Source organism: Nannobrachium achirus, assembly GCF_963921795.1.
Source record: "Nannobrachium achirus genome assembly, chromosome: 13".
Classification (NCBI taxonomy): Eukaryota; Metazoa; Chordata; class Actinopteri; order Myctophiformes; family Myctophidae; genus Nannobrachium; species Nannobrachium achirus.
The window spans coordinates 12,910,333-12,933,588 of record NC_137833.1 but is presented as its reverse complement, the minus strand read 5'-3'; the positions used below and the strand labels follow the sequence as shown (position 1 = coordinate 12,933,588).

General features: G+C 42.6%; 1 protein-coding gene across 2 annotated transcripts in view; it reads left to right on the top strand.

Moving 5' to 3' along the window:
* LOC308297587 (cGMP-dependent protein kinase 1) overlaps positions 1-23,256 on the top strand; it is a gene marked incomplete at both ends in the record, with an annotated part of 208,173 nt that extends 184,917 nt beyond the window's left edge. For both annotated transcript variants that reach the window (XM_080741064.1, XM_080741063.1), the window contains 9 exons: positions 11,384-11,480; positions 12,600-12,739; positions 14,906-14,995; positions 16,949-17,090; positions 18,589-18,752; positions 20,459-20,581; positions 20,689-20,751; positions 22,101-22,167; positions 23,158-23,256. In XM_080741064.1, coding sequence (XP_080597190.1) covers positions 11,384-11,480; positions 12,600-12,739; positions 14,906-14,995; positions 16,949-17,090; positions 18,589-18,752; positions 20,459-20,581; positions 20,689-20,751; positions 22,101-22,167; positions 23,158-23,256 — 985 coding nt within the window. The remainder of the gene's footprint in view (positions 1-11,383; positions 11,481-12,599; positions 12,740-14,905; positions 14,996-16,948; positions 17,091-18,588; positions 18,753-20,458; positions 20,582-20,688; positions 20,752-22,100; positions 22,168-23,157) is intronic.

The window sequence follows — 23,256 nt, the reverse complement described above, 5'->3', positions numbered from 1 at the left end:
TACTCCACTGCATCTCAGTGGCTAAACTTGTAACTATAAAGAAAAGAAGTAAAATAATTGTAGTGGAGTAAAAAGGTTACTTACATTAACCACTAACCAAATTAACTTAACGTTAGCTTTCAAATGAGTTTTTCAAGCAGCGCAAATTGCAGATCTATAAGCTCACAACGAAAATGTGACGCGTTGTGAGCTTGTTTTTTTTGCAACTTTTATGCGACTCTTGTATGATGAATTGGACCATTCATTTTTCCTGTGGAGGTGGTCCCGTCCTGTGTGTGGTCAGTGTTTATTGTCTTCCCCAGCAGGTCCCACCCAGCAGAGGACATCTTTGTTCTTGTTAAGGAAAACACCTGAGCTGGGCTCCTATAGCCTCCTGCAGTGATGGAGACGCTCTCTGTATTCAGTCACAGTAGTAGACGCATTATCGTCGCAGTCGGGTAGAAACCACTTATCTCCACATTCGTACTTTTTTTGTGTTTTCTTCCGTAAAATTAACCAGTGGTGGAGAAAGTACTCACATTTTTTCTCATTTACTCACAAGTAAATGTACTTACTTTCCACCACTGTAATGAACACCCTACTTGATCGTACACTGGCGTACACCCTACTTGATCGTACACTGGCTGCGGGATAGCCCCGCAGCCAGCTATTCATTTCAATGCAAGTTGCTCAGTGGCGTTTTTAAGCACCCGGTAGAAGCAGAATCCAGGTGCATTGTGGGGGAAATTGGCACATCTGGATGTGCCAAATTTTGTTACGTCGAGACGTAATTACGTCTCGGGCTTTGCATTGCGCAGCAGGAAAACAACACTGCTGCTGTGAGGTATTACTGTAGTTCTTTGTTTCTGTTTTTCTCTCATTAAAAAAAAGGTGTGGTCGGGGCGCCCACTGACCTACTGGTCCGGGCACAATCCACTGAAGCCTCGATCAGAGTCTGCGGTGAAGAGCTATCCACCGCAAATTTGAGGTGGAAAGCTTTCCTTTGCCTGGTTAATAAACCAGACACTACACCACGGGGTGGTGTTGTGCGATCTGGTTTATTAACCTGGCTAACTTAAGCATTGTCACATAGGCATGGATGCCTGACGGCAAATCTTTCAAAACTGCTTCATGACTGATTTGCCCTAAGCCCAGCCCCCAAAAAACAAAAAAACGTAATGTGTGATGACGAACATTAAAGCTGTTTAATAATTCTCAAGGCCAGAATGACTGACAGGTGCCTGTGTTCCCCCGCCTCCCACACATAGCGGAGCCAGTATGTTGCGCTGGCTTGTCACACATAAGTATAAAAAGTTGCAGATGTACAAACTCTAAACAAAGCTTTGGGCATGAGGTTTCCACCCTACAGAGACGATATAGCATTACATAATACAGGCTATACCAGGGGTCTTCAACGTTTTCAGGCCAAGGACCCCTTCGTTGAAAGGGAAATGGAGCAGGGACCACGACAACCTGTTACTAGATTCTATATAGTTTCATCGTTTGACAGCACGATCGCCAGTGTATGTTGGATTCGTTTTTAATGTGTTTTCAGATATTTAACCGCTTGAACCGTCAATAATCTTGTCCTTTTCACTCTGTACTCTCCCCCCCCCTCTACACCAAAGCTCTTTGCCGAAAATAGCAACACAACATCTCGCGCTGCGAGGCGTTGAGCTTGTAGATCTGCTATTTTTGGCTGAAGTGGCTAAATATACCCTACGCTATAGGGTTCAAGTGGTTAATGTAAAAAAGGAGAAAAAATGTTTCTATCACACAAAGCCCCCCTGTAGTTGAAGACGCCTGCGATATAGCATTACATATATAGGCTACTGTACGTATGCACATTGCACACATGCCCACGCACCCCCACAAATCCACGCATACTCGCTCTCTCTGTCTCACACACACACACACACACACACGCGCACGCACACGCGCGCACACACACACACACACACACACACACACACACACACATTAGGGAATTACATCATCTCTCATGACCTCATCCATCCAGCTACAGAGATAATCACACATTGGAGGCATACTTCAGTGACATGGGAGCACTTGATATGATATGATATCTTCAATGTCAGGCAGAAACCATATTTCATCATTTTATGGGTCTTTTTTGTTGAATGCCTTATTTCATAGACCTGCTATTTTCTAAAGCAGTTACTGTAAGTGTGTCTGTGAGTTTTATAAATATTTTACCAACACGCTTGTTGTGACTGACCAATAATTACCAAAAAGCATAACAAGGCTTCTTCCCGACAACGAATGTGGTTTTGTGTAGCCTATTTAAATATACAGTACTGTATATTGTTGCTCACGCACACACACACACACACACACACACACACACACACACACACACACACACACACACACACACACACACACACACACACACACACACACACACACACAATAATTGCCACATTCAAACCCATTCTCTACTCAGTAACAGGGTTTTAAAGACTGCTTCATGACTGACTGAATGATGTGATGCCAGGAGTTCAGGGCTGATTCCATTCACTGCACTGTAAATAGAAAGAGCTCTATTCTATTTGACATCAATGAAGAATTGTGCCCAATCATGGAAAGTGCTATATTTTTTTTTTACTGCAGCCAAAGTCTTTAGTCAAAGTGGAAAAGTATTAGCATCAAAATATTCTGTAGCAACGGTAAAACAGTACTTGTTATGCAGAATGCATTTCATTCAGTGTGTTCCGTGCGCATGCCGTGCGTGTGGGAGGAAATTATACCCTCCAAAAAACCCTAGACCACTGCACTGATTTTAACCAATTTAATCCATTTATACGTTGGCTTTTAGCAAAGATTGCCACCTCGTGCCGCACTGTGCGCTTGTGCATCTGATTTTTTCTTTTTTAAATGGCAAAAAAATCTTGTAGGTCTATACATTTTATCTTGTGGGGGTCCCTGGCACAAAACATTTTCAGGTTGGGGTCCGTGGCCAAATACATATTAATTTTTAGGTCCTAGACAGGCTAGACTTAAAGGTTGAAATTTTGACAACCTGGTATAAAGTATCGAAATACTCGAGTAAAGTAAAAGTAGCTACCTCAGAATTGTACTGAAGTACTGTACTATATATACTTGGTTACCTTCCACTATTTGGAGATTCTGCTCACGTGTGTCTTCTTCACTGAAAACAGGGAGCGCTTTTGTCATGGACCACACCATGGACAGCATGATTCATGGTTCATAATATATAACCTACCAGGGACGTGCTGGCCATTGGGAAAAGCGGGACAGCTCCCGAACGGCCGGTTCATTCCCGGCCTGGTCCAGGCCGGCCATTAGGAAAAAAATGTAAATAAAATGTCGGCCTTTGTTCCATTTTGGGGGCTGGGCGGCCAACAAAGTAAATCGTCACTGTCGGGCAGAAACCTCGTATCTCCAAGTTTCAAATTTGTAAACACAAAAGTAGTGAAAACAGCAGATCTACAAGCACACAACGCCTCGCACCACCGCGAGGCGTTGTGTGCTTGTAGATCGGCTGTTTTCACTAGTTTAAATCATTTTTAAAATGATAAATACAAAACAAACGGTTTTGGACGTACAAGGTTTCCACCCGACAACGACGAAATATAACTCACGTAATTGGCCCACTGGCTTGTCACTTTGTCACAAATCTTTGAGTAGCAGCAGTGCTATAGAGGGAGATCTCTCTCTATAGCGTGCAATGAGGGCCTCTCCAACTCTTTTTCCCGGGCTGAATCAGGGGCCCAGCATGCCCCTGTAACCTACCCAACAGCATGCTATTAACTGTACCGTGCACATGTTTGTGGATATTGTTGTCCACCTGACAATGAACACAATAACTTCATTTCCTGAATAGGCTGCGCTGCTGGAGAGCTTTGTTCATTTTTCATTCTGTGCCTTAGCCTTGAAAAGTGCAATGGATCAAGCATGCCATCTACTGGCCAGTGGCGGGAATGGAACAACATTTTTGTTTGTGTTTGGGTGGGTGGGTAGGTAGGTAGGTAGGTAATTTCAAGACTACCTGGCTGGAGCCACTAGGGTCCTGTTGAGGTCCACGGGAGACAGGAACCTCAACAAGTGGCAGGAAGTGACCTCACACCTCTTTCTTGCTCTACCCCATGGAGGTTAAGTTTAAGGTTAGGGGTAGAGTTGGGTTGTCTAAAAGATAACATGTACACATGTAGCGAAATGCGGCTCAAAGGGACTGTAGTGCCTTGGACTGCAAGGCAGAGACGTTACGTGACCTCCACAAGCGGCATGAAGTCACTTGCGCACTGTGAGGTCACTTCCTGCCACTTGTTGAGGTTCCTGTCTCCCGTGGACCTCAACAGGACCCTAGTGTCTGCAGCCAGGTGCTGCTCGGTAATTTTGGCAAGTTAAGAACAAATTCTTCTGTGGTTGCCACCCAAAAGAGACAACGTGTTTAAAGAAGAAAAAAAAAGACAGGAAAAGGAAGAGAGAGACCAAGAGACAGACACTGTCTGACATACCAGTGTTGAGCGAATATTTTAGTTGGTAGAGAATCGGGGAATAAAATGGTGGAGTTTCAGTGTTCATCGCAAATTCCAGTTGCAGTCTTTGGCTGCAGCACACTGCAATGATGACAGACCTAATACAGTATTTTGTTTGGGAAATACCATAAACAATGATACCAGAATGGGTGTTGGAGACGGCAGATTTTGTTTGACGTGTGTTAGATAAGCATGAACCGATGGATTTTAAGACAGGGTGTAAGGATGGCCAGTTGACAGAGAATGTAGAGGGCAGTGGTTTGTTTTAAGAACATCAAGTAGGTGAAGTAAGCCCCCTTGGCGTGCTGACTGGTCATTTGAAAAAAAGAGTTAGTCGAGCGTCATCAGCACCCACACCCTAGGTGGGGTTGGCGAAAGGGCCTTTCTGTGTGATGTTCTCCCCGTGTCCCCCTAGGGTAGGTACCCTAACAAAAACATGCAGTAATCCTGGTCTCTATACTGCCTCCCCCTGGCCAGCCGGGGGGCCTGATGGAGGGGAAAGGAACTTGATGGAATAAAGTGTTCCTTTCCCGCGCTACGTCCAACTGGGGAAGCTTCCCCCTGTCAGGTGATAAGAAGCAGCCGGCTCACTCCTCATATACTAAAGGAAGCATGAGCTCAGTTCGGGGCTCTCCCCAGGTTGGCAGAGGGAGCGCAGCGCCTCGCTTTGCGAGGCATTGTGAGCATGATGTAGATCGGCTATTTTCATAATAAAACCGTGTCATAAAAATGTAATGCCTCAACTCTTAGTGCTCGTCAGGTAGGGGGTCCCTAATCTGAGTTCCCAGATGTCCTTCTTTTTTTTGGGGGGTCCTGTAAGGTTGCCCGAGCGGCCAGGCTTCAAAAACAGTCTCAGGATTGTCATTAAGGGTTTTTATTTCACCAAAACACCTTCCAATAGCAGTGTATTTCACCAAGACAGCAAATAGACAAAAATAAGACTGACCAAAAATAGAAAAGAATTGAACAGCGCTGAAAAATAAACACTCAGGCAGACACTAACATAACCCAACAGGCCAAGAACTCTCTTCGGGAAAAACCATGATCACAGCACGGCCCCGTAGCTCTCCCTTCAGGGAATGCTCTCTTGTGTCTGTCTACATCAGAACTAACTTGCCTGCCCTGTAGGGAGTGGGCCCTACCACAGGACATCAATTAGCCTTAGCAATACTTCCATATACTTCCAAATAAACATTCAATAACCCGCAGCTAGTAAGAGTAACCTAAGCATACTACATGATGCGTTACACTTAAACTTTGGGTTAGGTTAACTTCAAAAGAATGACATTTCACCCCAACACATTACTGAAACCCAAAGGGAACCCCCTCTCCTCCACAGCACTTGGCCCATTCCTATTAAAGAAGGAATTGCCACCGGCTGTGGAGAAGAGACAACTAGGGAGGTGACCACACCCCTGATTACCACCACCAATGATTCAATAAACATTAGAACATTAAAATGCATTGAAACACAAGCTTAAGAACACTTGTCCATGAACCAACCATTCACAGTAATTTCCAAAGCCGGCCGGCAAAGTTAGTCAAATGGAAAACACCGCTTAGCTGGGTGTGTGTACATTGTCCTCAAACATTGTATCTGTATATAGGGCACGGGTTGCCCCGTGACATTTCCCCCCCCTTCTGATGACGCCCCCTGTGGCGTCCAGGAAAGGAAGTCTTCTTCTGTACACTTCTGAACCTTTCCTGCACAGAAGCTAAAGGCCGCCTCGCAAAGGAACCAAATTCTTTGGCCTTTGCGCTCAAGTCTTTTCACCCACCCGATTCGGCTCCACCTCTGGCACCGGTGTTGCTGCAACTCCTGCAGCTGCCTCTGATGTGTCGCTGCCACCGACAAGCTGTGTTGCAGGCACCCTCGACTGCGCCCTGGTTGCCTCGAGGTCCACTGGAACCGGGTGATCTGGGGGTTTAGAACATTGCGCCGCTGCTGGTTCCACTTCTTCTCCATCTTCCTCCTGGCCATACCCGTCTCTCTGGAAGTGGTTGTGTCCACCTTGGGCTGGAAACCTTCCTCGATGGCTCCCCCTGTGGCACCCTCTTCCTTCATGGCTGTTGTTTGCTGCTGCTTGTGCTGGTTCTTGGGAGGCATTCTAGATCTTCTGGACCGTTTTTCTTTTCTTCTGACACCACATGTAAGGCTGCCCGAGCGGCCAGGCTTCAAAAACAGTCTCAGGATTGTCATTAAGGGTTTTTATTTCACCAAAACACCTTCCAATAGCAGTGTATTTCACCAAGACAGCAAATAGACAAAAATAAGACTGACCAAAAATAGAAAAGAATTGAACAGCGCTGAAAAATAAACACTCAGGCAGACACTAACATAACCCAACAGGCCAAGAACTCTCTTCGGGAAAAACCATGATCACAGCACGGCCCCGTAGCTCTCCCTTCAGGGAATGCTCTCTTGTGTCTGTCTACATCAGAACTAACTTGCCTGCCCTGTAGGGAGTGGGCCCTACCACAGGACATCAATTAGCCTTAGCAATACTTCCATATACTTCCAAATAAACATTCAATAACCCGCAGCTAGTAAGAGTAACCTAAGCATACTACATGATGCGTTACACTTAAACTTTGGGTTAGGTTAACTTCAAAAGAATGACATTTCACCCCAACACATTACTGAAACCCAAAGGGAACCCCCTCTCCTCCACAGCACTTGGCCCATTCCTATTAAAGAAGGAATTGCCACCGGCTGTGGAGAAGAGACAACTAGGGAGGTGACCACACCCCTGATTACCACCACCAATGATTCAATAAACATTAGAACATTAAAATGCATTGAAACACAAGCTTAAGAACACTTGTCCATGAACCAACCATTCACAGTAATTTCCAAAGCCGGCCGGCAAAGTTAGTCAAATGGAAAACACCGCTTAGCTGGGTGTGTGTACATTGTCCTCAAACATTGTATCTGTATATAGGGCACGGGTTGCCCCGTGACAGGTCCCCAGTTAAAATATGATTATTTTGGGGGTCGCGGCCTGAAAAGGTTGAGAACCATTGCTTCAGGAGAGCAGACACAGCAGCCGTGCATATAGGGACAGAAGGGTAACTGCCCTGAGAAACAAGCCGTTTTCCTATGAAAACACTACAGTAAGCTGTCAAAGTAACTCTTGTTGACGTCTACTTGCTTTTTATAGCACTCAAATTAATCTATTGATGTTGACTAGGGCTCGTGTCTCTGACTCTGACCCTGCACTCAAGTCACTCTGGATTAAGAGTAACACAACTTATAGACCACAATTACTTACAGTACAGCAGCTGGATCATGTAACTGGCTTTATATTCTTCACAGCATGATTGTCAACAACTTTACCTTAAATTTTGTATTATTTGCTGCTGGATAAAGTCACATTATAAGCATGCTGGCTGTGTCTCTGTAAGGGACAGAATAGTAAAGGGACGGTCGGTATCCACAGTATTAATGAGCTATGAGCTTTTTCCGGTGCCAGGCCACATTATATTTAATCAAACAACAAGTTTATCTAGTGTATGAGATATGGCTTTAGAATTCCATGGCACTCTCCGTCCGACGCGTCCCGTGATATTAATAGCCAAACCAAACTTCCATTCATGCTGAGAATCAGCCAGAAGAGAGAGTCAGAGAGAGATTTGTTTTGTGTTGGACTTGGGATTATTGTATTGCAGAGCCTTGTTGGGCTTTAGCAGGACCGGGCTGGGCATTCTGATATATACTGTATGTTTCCTGTTAAAAAAGGAGGCGAGGATAATGTGGCCGGCAGCCTAATTGAATCCGCGCTGTAGTAGGCCTTTCTAGTAATAATAGTAATTTCTGACAAGGAAAAAAAAAACTATCTCTGGGACGACTGGTCCCGAAACCATTTCCCGGGATCCCGGGTCCCGGCGTTAAACACTTAAGCCTGTATCAGAGTCGGGTCCTCGGTGGAAGGCTATCCACCGCGGTGTAGTGCTGTGTAGTCTTTTTGAGCGTTAACGTTGTAGTTTTATGACTCAAAAAGACTACACGGCACTACACCGCGGTGGAAGGCTATCCACCGCGGTGTAGTGCCGTGTAGTCTTTTTGACTGGACCCGACTCTGATACGGGCTTAAGGAGTTACGTGTGAGACAGTCCAGGCCAGTCTACGATGCAGCGCGATGTGATGCCAGAGTGTGGTCTAGCTCTAGCAAACAACCCGGGCCTCCTGGATCACTGCACTCCACACTCTCCTATCCAACATCAGGGTCTTGAGCTGTTATTTGTAGATCTGTTATTTTTGGCGTGTGACATGATTTCATAGAAGACATGCTAACTTATTTGGAATCTAATCAGTGGTGTCGAACGAGAACTTTAACCCATGCATGCACTCACTCACTCACTCACTCACTCACTCACTCACTCACTCACTCACTCACTCACTCACAGTGATGTAGTGAATTTATAGATTGATGTCTGTAGTCTAAATTAACATGAAGTTGTTATGCTCATAGTGATCATGCCCACCTTTTCCTATGTGTATCCTAGGTGCCAATATGTCTAGGAGAGTGCGTGCGTGCGTGCGTGCGTATGTGTGTGCATGCGTGCGTGCGTGCGATATTATACCCTGTCTTGTCTGATCAGGCCACATGTTCAACACCTCCCTGTGCACGAGTGCTTATCTTTACGCCTCAATATTTTAACCGTAACCCATTCAGGTCTAGCATTATTGAATGCTTTAACCAGTGAAAAATAGCAGATATACAAGCTCACAGCGCGGCACCGAGTGCCGCGCTGTGAGCTTGTATATCTGCATATCTGAAAAAGTCGTGAAAATGTGTGAAAAATCGTTGAATATATGTATTTTCAAAGCGAACGTTTGTAACTAAAATTTTTCTTCTGGGTGGTCCCTGGAACTAAATATTTTGAGATGGGGGTCCGTGGCCAAATAAATATCATTTTGGGGGTCCTTCACATGGAAAAGTTTCAGAACCACTGACAAGAACAGAACAGACTAACTGAGCTCCAGTTAAGTGAAAAGGATAATTTCTTTGACGATGGCTGGCCAGATTGCTGACATAGAAACATAGGTTTTTCAAAAAACCTTAGAAGGATTCAAAAGACACTTATAGAATCAAAAATAGTAGATGTACAAGCTCGCAGCCCGGCACTCGGTGCCGCGCTGTGAGCTTGTATATCTGCTATTTTTCAATAGTTAAAGCATAACATAATGATACTCAATAATGTGTACCCGTTCTAATTAACAGTGAATCTGAGTAGCACTGAGTTTGACCCCACAGAAAGACATGTCCAGAAACTAAAAAAGCTGATGAAACCCCTGTCATGATCAAGTACCAAACAGAGAAAAACTCATCAGACATCTGGGATGTGACGTTTCCAGGGAATGTGTGTGTGTGTGTGTGTGTGTGTGTGTGTGTGTGTGTGTGTGTGTGTGTGTGTGTGTGTGCGTGTGCGTGTGTGTGTGTGTTCAAGTTGGCTGGGAGATGTTAGAAGTGTTTGGTGGCACGGCGACACACGTTCTGCGGCGCTGCTGAACACAGTGTGACTGATGTCTGAGGCCTTTGTTCTCCCCCGGCTTTAAAGAGCGGAGACGCAGACAGACTGCAGACTGCAGACGGAGTGGAGACAGCGGGTCTGTGCACACGCCGAGACGACACTTGGCCTGTCGTCGGACTAAACACATGCACATGCTGATGGCTTGTGCATCCTCATATTTAGAATACTCCGGGGCTGTTACAATTGTTACGCAACCCCAGCGTCACAACAAGGGGGGGAAAAGTGGGACTGAGTTACTAGGGCCCAAGGTGGAGGGGCCTTCATTATTTTATACTTTAGCTATTGAAAAATAGCAGATATACAAGCTCACAGTGCGGCACCGAGTGCCGCGCTGTGTGCTTGTAGATCTGCTATTTTTGAAAAGTGATGAAAATGTGTGTCTTTGAATATATCTTTGAATATATGTATTTTTTAAGCGAACATTTGTAACTCAAATTTTGCTTCTGGGGGGTCCCTGGAACTAAATATTTTGAGATGGGGGTCCATGGCCAAATACATATAATTTTCACATGAAATAGTTTGAGCACCACTGACATAGAAACAGGTTTTTCAAAAAGCCTTGCACAAATTTTCATGATTAAAAAGAAAGAAAAAAAAATAGCAGATCTACAAGCTCGCAGCACGGCACTCGTGCCGTGCTGTGAGCTTGTAAATCTGCTATTTTTCAATAGTTAAAGCACAAGATAATGCATAATAATGCGTTCCAAGTCTAAATGGGTTAAACACCCTCCCGCAGTGAATCCTTGTACCCAGGGCCCAGAATTTGGTGCGACACCCCTGTACACAATCACCCGTAATTTATTTTGTTGCTGTCAGGCAATAACCTCTATGTCCATATTCTAACTTTACATTTCCCCCCCCCCCTTTTTTTTCATAAATGAATTCCCTGGCTGATTGTTTCATAATTACAACTGTACTATGTAACTTTCCTCTTCTACCTGGATTTGTACTCTGTTTCCTGCACAAGCCCTGTAATCTTTTTTACCATTGAGCTAATAGAGCCAGCCAAGTGTCAAGTGTCAGCTTCATGTCAGATCCTGTGTCTAGGTGAGTCTCCCTGCTCTCGATAGCAGGGAGACAAAATACAACCACCCCAATAAGTTATATTGTATTAACATACTCTACCATACAGATTGGACCAAATTACATTTTGTTAATACAAAAAAGAATAGTGCCACTTTAAAACAGGAGTGAGTGAGTCTGCTAAAAGGAGGCCTTTTGCTCTCGGCTCATTGAAGGCGCATTTAGCTCCTCTTTCATCGGTGAACTCATCTTTAATCCTTGTTCTTTTCTTCTCTCTCTCTCTCTCTCTCTCTCTCTCTCTCTCTCTCTCTCTGACATCCCAGATATGAGGCAGAGAACGCCTTCTTCTTCAACCTCAACCTGGCCGACTTCAACATCATCGACACTCTGGGAGTCGGCGGCTTCGGGCGCGTGGAGCTGGTAGGGATGTTTTCTGTGACCAGGGGTCTTCAGGGTCCTCAGCACGGTGATCCGGGGGGCCCCGAGGGCAGTGCCTCTCAAAACTATTTAATGTCAAGGACCCCCAAAATGATTTGTATATGGCTGTGGAGGACCCCCATCTGAAAAGGCCCTGTGCCAGGGACATCCAGAAGCAACGATTCGAGTTTAAACTGTTTGCTTTAACGATTTGTAAAAATGTTCATGACTTTTCTACAAACTCATAATGTGTCACGAAGACGAAGTGACGCGCTATGAGCTTGTATGTCTGCTATTTTTGGAGCTGTGTGAAACACAGGCTCCCTATACGTGGCTGTGTGGGTCTGTGTGTGTGTCTGTCTGTCTGTCTGTGTGTGTGTCTGTGTGTATGTAGCCTGAACTTCCTAAACTTCGGCACGCCACTAGTCCCACAGTTTTGCCACCAAACACTCGCGCCATATGTCAAATCGACCGGCTTACTCGGGAATCGTGGGCTATTACTTTTCTAAGAGAAAGGTTCTATAGTTTAATTGATATTAATTTATTAGTGAATTAATTTTCCCCATTGACTTAGAATGGGAATCGCAAAAACTCACATTCAATTATTTGTCTCTCGCAAACCACAGGGGCTACAGTTTCAAGACTTGGAGAGGAGGTTCATAATGATTTCAAGGATTAAATAAAAAATAATTGTGTCATTTGGCCTCATGGTGGCGCTATAACACCCCACTTTACGTTTTGGCCTGTAACTCTTGAACCGTAGGTCGGAAAATTAAAAATATTTTTTCCCTGGATTCCTTGGGTCATGACGCATCTCCCCATATAGGCCACGCCCATTTGCGCCATGATAGATTTTCCGCCATCTTGAATTTTCTCCAAAACACACTTTTTGCTCCTTTTCCTACATATTTTCTTCAAATGTCACAAAAATCGGTACACATGATCCACACACACACACACACACACACACACACACACACACACACACACACACACACACACACACACACACACACACACACACACACACACACACACAGCTCCACTTCACACGGGTGTGATTTTTGAATAGCCAAAGCATAAAAGCCTCATTGTTGGTTTGTGCTTGCTGTGTGTCTCCAGGTTCAGCTGAAGAGTGACGAGAACAAGACGTTCGCCATGAAGATCCTGAAGAAGCGTCACATCGTGGACACACGGCAGCAGGAGCACATCCGCTCAGAGAAGCTCATCATGCAGGAGGCCCACTCCGACTTCATAGTGAGGTACTGACTATTACACTATGGGTTTCATTTGAGCCACTTTGAACCCCACTTTCTGAGGGAACATTTACCAAAAACAGCAGATGCATTTTGAGCTTGTAGTTCGAGCTGTTTTTGGCAAAAAGATTTGGCGTAGATTGAAAAAGCTCTCCAAGTCAGATGTGGGACAGAGTCACAGTTTTGCTAGTACAAGTAAGGCAAGTTCCAAGTGAGGACTTGACAAGTCCCAAGTAAAGTCCAATTCTTTTTTTGTGACTCGAGTCCAAGTTGAGTCCTAAGTCCAAGTCTGGAGTCCAGACCTCTGCCGAGTACAGTTGCAACTCAAGTCCGTTTCTAGACTAGTCCCCCAGTCTTCAACAGGGGGTCCGGGACCCCTTAGGGATCCTCAGAGTTACTACAGGGGGTCCTCCAAATTGTTGTGTGATAGAAACTTTCTTTCTCCTTTTTTCTTTTTATATGAACCGCTTGAACCCTAGTGTCCATATTTTGAGAACTTAAGCCAAAAATAGCAGATCTACAAGCTCACAACGCCTCGCAACGCTATTTTCGGCAAAGAGGTTTGGTGTAGAGGGGAAAAAGAACGGACTAATTACAGAGTGAAAGGTCAAGTTTGTTAAGTATTGTCGGTTCAAGTGGTTAAATATCTGAAAACACAGATTGACATGAATCCAACATACACTGATTATTGGGCTGTCAAACGAAGAAACTATATGGAATCTATGAGAAGGTTGTGGGGGTCCCTGCTTCATCTCTCTCTCAACTAAGGGGTCCTTGGCCTGAAAACCTTGAAGACCCCTGGACTAGAGGATTTAAGTGGTTATGCTGTCGTTATGTTTTATTTGTACAAAACTGACATTTGAGGAAAATAGCATTAATTTATGAGAAAAACAAACAAACACGGAGATACGTACAAATACAATATATAAACGTGTTATACCCTACAGCGACGATACACAACAACATCACTGTGGAACTGCAGGGGAAGAAAATGGAGCCCACTTTGCACAGAATTAGTTTATAGACCCATTAAGCGTGCGCTTAACGTTTTCTTCCAATTTCACGCAATTTCAAACGGCTTCAGTCCAGAGAGCACGAGAAAGGGGTCTGTGGAGGATTTCCATTCTAAGCTAGATTAATGGCCTCGCTAATAGGGTAACAAATTGCATCCTTATGCAAGCAAATGGCATCCTTATGCATTTCTGTCAGCAGTAGTGTGGGGCGAGGAGGAAAGCCCAAACAACACAGCGAGGGGACCAGGTGCTGTGGGGTGGAAACCTTGTATGCAGTGGTGTAAAGTAACTAAGTACATTTACTTAAGTAATGTACTTAAAGGAGTAGTTCACCTCCAAAATGACTTTTTTTCTGTTGATTACTCATGCCATGGAGAGTAGAGTTCAATAATATTTTTTGGTTTTTGTCACATTCCTAAGACAAAAATTTGATTCGAGTAAATTTACCCCCAAACGGGTCCCCATCCGGAACGAATGGGGGTACATTTATTGTTATCACATTTTTGTCTTAGGAATGTGACAAAAAACTAAAAATATTATTGAACTCTACTCTCCATGGCGTGACTAATCAATAGAAAAAAAGTTATTTTGGGGGTGAACTATTCCTTCAAGTAAAACTTTTAGTTATTTGTACTTTACTTGAGTATTTCCAATTTCCAGCACTTTTACTTCTACTCCACTACATCTCGAATCCAAATATTGTACTTTTACTCCACAAAATGTATTTGAAAACTTTAGTTACTAGTTACTTTGCAGATACAAATTATAATATTATAAAACATACATAAACCACTTTAGCCCCTTTTTATACCGTGGCTATTTTCAAACATTTAGTACTTTTACTTTTGGTATTTTAAGTACATTTTGATGCCAATACTTTCATACTTTTACTTAAGTACATTTTTAATTCTTTACTTTACTTGTAACGGAGTACATCTACAGTGCAGTATTGATACTTTAATTTAAGTACAAAATGTGAGTACTTTTTCCACCTCTGCTTGTATGTCCAAAATGATTACCTTTCAGGAAATGGGGAAAAAACGATTACCTGTGTTCCAGTGGATATATGGAGATGAAATTCTGTGCAACAGCTATGATACAGTTTATTTTAACTGTACTGTAGTACTACTCTGAGGTGTTGTTGTTGCTGTGTTTTCAGATTGTACAGAACGTTTAAAGACTGCAAGTACCTCTACATGCTGATGGAGGCGTGTCTGGGAGGAGAGCTGTGGACCATTCTCAGAGACCGGTATGTGTCTTTCATTGGCCGGGGTTTCCCAAAGCGATTTTAGCCCTTCGTAGCTCATGCACAGGGGCGTCACAAGGGGTAGGAAAGTGGGACTGAGTTACTAGGGCCCAAGGTGGAGGGGCCCTAATAACTTTATCTATTGAAAAATAGCAGATATACAAGCTCACAGCGCGGCACCGAGTGCCGCGCTGCGAGCTTGTAGATCTGCTATTTTTGAAAAGTTGTGAAAATGTGTGAAAATCTTTGAATGTATGTATTTTTTAAGCGAACATTTCTAACTCAAATTTTGCTTCTGGGGGTCCCTGGAACTAAATATTTTGAGATCGGGCTCCGTGGCCAAATACATATCATCTTGGGGGTCCTTGACATAGGTTTCTTGCACACATTTTCAAGATTTTTCAAAAATAGCAGATATACAAGCTCGCAGCGCGGCACTCGGTGCCGCGCTGTGAGCTTGTATATCTGCTATTTTTCAATAGTTAACATTCATGGGGGGCCCACAGTGAATCCTTGTACCCAGGGCCCAGAATTTGGTGTGACGCCCCTGCTCATGCATGGTTGTAGAGACCGAGCCCTGACCGGCAGGTTCCCGGGGTTTACATGGGTTAGGGCAGAGCGACTTATTTGGCCCCCTACAACTACACCAACATTCAGATTCTTTTTTTCTTTTTTCACTTTTTTTCAAATATAGAAACATATAAGACATCAGACAAACATAAAACATTAGACAAACAAAAAACAAAAAAACATAACTAAACAACATATAATGCTGCCGAACATCATATATACAAGAAAAGAAGCAGATTTAAATGGTCTTCACTGTTATATTGTAGAAGTATATGTGAGACATATAACATTCTTTTCAGAGGTAGAGAGCAAGGTAAAGAAAATAAATATAATAGCCTACTAATTAAAAAAAAAGATAGTGAAAAACTGTTATTATTTTCCTTTTTTACATTGGGTATAAAGGTAAACGACAAAGATAAGAAACAATGATATATAGGTATAAAATAAAAAATAAGAAATAAAAAAATACAAAAACACAGAGTGGACCTTTTTGTCTTCCCAGTTAAGTATATCTCTTGTTAGTGTAAAGAACCAGAATTAGTTATTAAATAGAATATGCATCTATGTACCAACATTCAGATTTCACAAACAAAGTGCTTAATAAAGTCTCACACCTGTCTAAATACGGTACAGCATTCTATAATTACCCGTATCCTCCGTGTTCTTTAATAAGAAGCCTTTTTATCCGATGGTTTTCTGTGTTTCCTTGTATTTCCTGGTGTTCCCCATGCAGAGATAGTGATACAATACCACCTTCCAATGTGCTGCCATTAATTACATCGTCTCTGACGGGTGGAAACCTCATATGTCCACATACCCATACGCAGGTACGAGGTTTCTGCCCGACAGTGACTACAGTATATACTTGGGCATTCACGAAGAGTATAGAATCACAAATAGAATTTTAGTATTCGAATTATTCAACCTCAAAGTATTCGAATAGTCAAATATTCGACAGGACTGGCCAAACTGTCAAATATTAAGTAAGCAAGAGGCGAACATTGTGAAAATAGCAGATCTACATGCTCACAACGCCTCGCGTTGTGAGGCGTTGTGAGCATGTAGATCTGCTATTTTCACAATATTTATCTGCGGAACCGAGTAACATTAAATGTAATACCTACAATTCCAAGTGCTTGTCAGGGTGGGGGTCCCCAGTTCAAATATGTTTATTTTGGGGGGCACGGCCTAAAAAGGTTTGAGATTTTGAGGGGCAACTCATTCTTATGACTTCCTATCTAGCCAAGCTTTATAAACTATATATAAAAAAAAAAAAAAAAAACGGTGACTTTGATATTTGAATATTCGAATATTTGGTGAATGCCCTACTATATACTGTATTTGACCGTGACTCTGACGAGCTGTGTTCCTCTGGTGGTTTCCCAGGGGTTCCTTCGAGGACTCCACCACTCGCTTCTACACGGCGTGCGTGTCGGAGGCCTTCGCCTACCTGCATTCCAAAGGCATCATCTACAGAGACCTTAAACCAGAGAACCTTATACTGGACCACAGGGGATACGCCAAGCTGGTGAGCAAACAAGTCTCTCAAGAACAGACTATCTAATGCTGGAACAAAACAGAGAGGGTGTTGTTTCTCCCTTTTATTTGACAATGGTTAGACAGATTGATAAGCAACTAACCTGGAACCTTCTCTTTATAATACATAACAAATACACTGTATAGTAACTAAGCACATGTACTCAAGTACTCTACTTAAGAAATATTTTGAAGTATTCTTTTACTTTCTTCAGTATTTACAGTTTGCAATATTTTTGCTTCTGCGCCCCTTCATCTCAGAGGCAAATATTGTAACTTTAGTTACTACTAGTTACTTACATTTTGATTATCATTACAAGATTAACATTAACCACTTAAGCCCTATATATATTTCGGCCATTTGAAAATAGCAGATCTACAAGCGCACAATGTGTCTCGATGCGAAGCATTGTGAGCTTGTAGATCGGCTGGTTTCAAAAATATTTGTATACATTTTGAACTTGTAAAATCAAACATTCTGCACAAGTACTTTTACTTTTGTTACTTTAAATATATTTTGATGCCAATACTTTTGTACTTTTACTCAATTACATTGTATTCAATAATATTTACTGTAACAGTATATTGACATTGCAGTATTGATAGTTTTACTTAAAGCCATACTGTGTAAGTTGCCCAACTAGTGGTCATTAGCCCTATAGCAAACCGCGGTCGCGTCCGCGTCTTTCGTCCGTTTTTCGTACCTTCAGACCCCCGCGTCTGCCTCCACCTCGCTGAGATCTATCTTTTAAGGGGTCCCTTGTTCCTGTGCGTTCAGTAATTCCAGAGATACGGACTCCTTCACCCTGCCTGGTAGGCGAAATTACCTAGAGAAGGGATGGTACAAACGGGCGACAACAAATATGGCTGCCATAGCGACCCCACTTCAAGATGCGCTGTGATTGGCCGGCAGTTGTATAACCCTCGCTGTGATTGGCCGGTAGTATGATGACGCAATTTTCGCGCGAGATCCGGTCCACGGCAAGGATCTCAGTTTACATATAGAGAAGGCTTTACAGGCTGAAATTCACGGCGCGGATCTTCTAAAACTTTTGTGATTTAATAGTTAGGAGAATTTTAAGATTTGTTTTATAAAAAAAGTTACATAGTACAACTTTAAGTAAAGACATTTTGTACTTTTTCCACCACCGAAAAAAGAACTAAATCACTGCCAGCACAAGAGTAATGTACTGTATTCCTACAGTCTCTTACTTGAAGGGGCAATAAACAACTTTCAGCCACTAGATGGTGCTCTTTCACTGTTTACTGTTTGCTATTCCACTGTCATTGTATGTGCCAGCAGTCACAGATTGTTCAACACTGTTGAGTGTTGGCACCACGGCTGCCTCCAAGACATACTTTAGGGGGAAATATATAATTAATATACTTCTAGCATGGCCATAGCGTATATCTGAATGAATGGAATGGATGAATGTTGCCACTATGTTGACTGATATAAAACCCGAACTGTATCGCACTGTTCTTCTCAGGTGGATTTTGGCTTTGCGAAAAAGATTGGTTTTGGGAAGAAGACGTGGACGTTCTGTGGGACGCCGGAGTATGTAGCACCAGAGATCATCCTGAACAAGGGCCATGACATCTCAGCAGACTACTGGTCTCTAGGAATCCTCATGTTTGAACTGTTGACTGGCAGGTAGGCACAAGCCCGGACATGTCCATTAGAGGTTCCCTTTGCCTTGCCTATGGTTTTCTATTACTTAAAGCAGTGGTTCTCTAACTTTTTCATGTCAAGGACCGCCAAACTGATGTCCCATTCCCATCTGGAAAAAAAAAATTACAAACATTTTTAAATATTTTAAAAATATTTTCCAAAATAAAATAATTTGAAACACAGTAACAAAGTATTTCCAATTTTCAGTACATCTCAGGGGCAAATATTGTACTTTTACTCCACTACGATTATTTGAAAACTTTCGTTACTTTGGAGACTTTGATTATTATTTCAAAACATGGATGCATTGACCACTTCAGCCCAGAACATTTCAGCCATTTGATAGATTTAAAATCATCGCGACGCATTGTGAGCTTGTCGATCTACTATTTTCAAAAGTACTTTAATACATTTCATAAATTTGAAAACGTGTGAAACATTTACTAAATGGATACTTTCTAGTTCTACTTTTAGGAACTTTAAGTACATTTTGACGCCAATACGTTTGTACTTTTACTCAAGTAAATGTTGAATTCCAGACTTCCACTTACCGCACTTCTATTCTACCCATGAGGGTGGATTATGCCAATGCATTTCAATGGAAAAGGAGTTTTGCTGCCATTTGCGGATTCCTGCAACAAAGAAAAGAAAGCACCATTCCCATTGAAATGCATTGGTATAATCTGCCCTCATGCGTAGAATAAACGTGTGGTGTGACCGTGCCCTAACAGAGTATTTCTAGACTACATACATTGAAGTACTGATATTTTACTTAACCCATTTAGGCCTAAAATTATTGAATGCTTTAACCAGTGAAAAATAGCAGATATACAAGCTCACAGCACGGCACTGAGTGCCGCGCTGCAAGCTTGTAGATCTGCTATTTTTTGAAAAAGTCGTGAAAGTGTGTGCACATATTTGAATATATGTATTTTCAAAGCGAACGTTTGTAACTGAAATTTTGCTTCTGGGTGGTCCCTGGAACTAAATATTTTGAGATGCGGGTCCGTGGCCAAATACATATCATTTTGGGGGTCCTTCACATGAAAAGGTTTGAGAACCACTGACATAGTAGTCTCTCAAGAACAGACTAACTGAGCTCCAGTTAAGTGAAAAGGACCTTTCCTTTGATGATGGCTGGCCAGATTGCTGACACAGAAGCATAGGTTTTTCCAAAAATCTTAGAAGGATTCAAAAGACACTTATAGAATCGGGTCAAAATTCAAATTTTCATGATTTTTCAAAAATAGCAGATCTACAAGCTCGCAGTGCGGCACTCGGTGCCGCGCTGTGAGCTTGTATATCTGCTATTTTTCAATAGTTAAAGCATAAAATAATGATACGTGATTTCACTTAAGTTTCAGTTTCAGTTTTCATGTAGGTGACAGGTGGGCGCCTTCCTCCAATCATGATCAAGTCGGGGCAGGCCTTGGTGCGCATAAGGCCCGCCCCCACTCGTCCATGATTGGAGGAAGGCCCCACTCTGTCCTGCTTGGAGGAAAACCTGTCACCCAACAGTTTTTGAAACCGCTTTTTTCTCTTCAAGTCTGAATATGGACGAAACACTCTATAGTAACTAGTACTATCAGAACATAGACCCATTTTGTTATTATTTGAATTAAATTAAAACACTTACCCTACCTTTAAGTTTAAAACAAATGTATTTGTCCACCACTGTCCGTCCACAGCCCGCCTTTCTCCGGCCCCGATCCCATGAAGACCTACAACATCATCCTGAGGGGGATCGACATGATCGAATTTCCAAAGAAGATTACCAAAAATGCTGCCAACTTAATCAAAAAACTGTGCAGGTGAATGTTAACTCCTGCAGCACTTACTTAACCTTGTTCTGATTGGCTGATTTGTTGCAACACAGACTTACCGCTCGCCTGGTCTTGTTTTTTTACCCCCACTACAGGGACAATCCTTCTGAAAGACTGGGAAACTTGAAAAATGGTGTGAAAGACATACAAAAGCACAAGTAAGTTCGCTGATATTCTCTCCTTTATTTATTTATTTATTTATTTATCTTTGACGATGGCAACTGCATCCTCTGTCATACTGTACCTTTGAACCATAACAAAGTCACAAACAAATGCATCACACATTACAACAATTTGATTTGAACTACTGTAATCTCAATATGAATGAATGAATTTATATAGCGCTTTTCCAAATGCTTTACAGACATGTTAAAAACAGCAAACAAACAAATTAAACAAAAACATGCAGTCAGCCGACAAAACAAGTTAAAGTTATACTATGTAACTTTTTTTTATAAAACAAATCTTAAAGTTGTCCTAACTATTACATCGCTAAAGTTTTAGAACACCCACTCCATTAATTTCAGCCCCTAAAGCCTTCTGTAAATATGTTTTCTATGATCCTGGCTGGGGTCCGGATTTCGCGCCAAAATTACGTCATCTGCATCATCTGTATACGTTGGCCAATCACATCGCGGATCATACACACATGATACACTACCGGCCAAACACAGCATGTCTGGCCGTCTCTTCAGGAAGTAGCCACCCTCAGCTACAGTGTTTACGTTGGTGAAGAAAATGGCCAGAAAATTACGTTCTACCCCTCTACGGATTCGTATCGGTCGCGGTGGTTTGCGGCGGTGGTTTGTGGCCCCACTCCGGTGGTCCGCGGCGACACCGGGCGAAAAACGTCCGAAAAAAGCAACTACTACTAGTTTAGCAACTTACACAGTATAGCTTTAAGCATTATTATGTATCTGATAGAGCACGTACTGTATACTTAGCATACAGATGTGTTTTCAGAAGCGATTTAAAAGTGGACACTGACTCTGTTAGCCTAAACCGTGTTTTTAGGCAGTGCAGAAACGTTTAAGCCATTCAGATGTGCTGTGAACTAAACAAAAACAATTACGCTTTCTGCTCATGCATTGTAAGGGTCCATTTGGTTCCATTTGTACAATCTCAGAGTTGGTTGACAACGGCAACCAGAAATGATCTGCGCTCGAAAGATCAAACTGCCGCCGTAGCAGCTGTCTGTACTACGCCAGAAGGTCCCTTTCCACGTAGCGCCTAAAACGTCTGCTCCATAGACGCGTCGCCATGGGAACCAAAACGTTCAGTAAGCGGGGTGGGACCCGTCGCCGACGGCTGTTTGCTTAACGATTTGGACCGCAACGGTGATTGCCATCATAGCAGCCGTAGTCCCGCCTCACGTCACGGTAGTAGAAACGGGCTCCTTAAATTCCCTATTGAATCAGCACTGCAACACTGATGTTAAGAAGTGGAAAGAATCTGCATGATGGTCTGTTGGAAGAAACGGGTTCAAAACACTTGATGTTTGTCCTAGATGGTTCGAAGGCTTTAACTGGGAAGGCTTGAAGAAAGGGACGTTGACCCCTCCTATCATCCCTAATGTAAGTATAGATTATACCACCTCATGTCCTTTCCTTTTGTTCTAGCCATGGTTATTATAGTTGTGTGTTGTTTTCACTTTGGTTTTTATTTAAATGTTTGGACCTTTTGTTTTACATTTCTGTTTAGTTTCGATTCGTTTTTAAAGCAAGTTTGCTAGTTTAGTTTCTTTTTTTTTAAGGCTTAATTTTAGTTTAGTTTTTATTCGTTTTAGAGTTATTTTCTTTTGTAATATGGGGTAGTCATTCAATATGGGGGGCGACATTCACAAAGCTCAAATTAGTTTTTGTTTTTAAATAGCAGATACTGAGCTTGCAGATCATCGTCAGGTCAGGTATCGTCGGGTTTGGAAAGACTTTGAGAACTCCATCACAGAGTAATAGTAATAAAATAAATATAAATATATATATATTTTTCATTGAACCCGAGGCCCTACCCGGCCCGCATACATTTTAGGCCTTATCCTTCCCTAAATGTCGGTTCGGGTTCGGGCAGAATTTGAGAACTCTGATTAGAATAGAGGGTATGCGCGTGACATCATCCTCATACCAGGAAGTTATGCGGGATTGCCTACTGAGTGGCAAAAAAAAAAAAAGAAAAACGCCTTTCTGGACTTGACAGCCCATACACTATAGAGAAAAGTCCTACCTGATTGCATTAAACAACGTTAAACTCACTTTGCCACTCACTTTGCCACTCGATGTGCCACTCGATTTGCCATTCACTTTATGCATGTGCATACCCTCTATAGGCCCTTTATGGAGTGTCTGATCAAATGAATAAAAACTGTCCAGGGTGTTCACAAAAGCCTGAGTAGACGATAAAATAACCAAAGTTTTTTTTTGTTTTGTTTTTTAAAGTGGAATATCCCTTTAACTATAAAAAAAATATATACATTTCTACTAGATAAGTTAATTTGTTTTCCGTTCAGAAGCCATATTATACAGATGGCTCGCTGACCTGTCTTCCCTGTGATTGGCTCTCTACCCAAGGTGACGTCAGCGGTGGACACCAGTAACTTCGACAGCTTCCCGGAGGACAACGAGGACCCTCCTCCCGACGACAACTCCGGCTGGGACGTCGATTTTTAG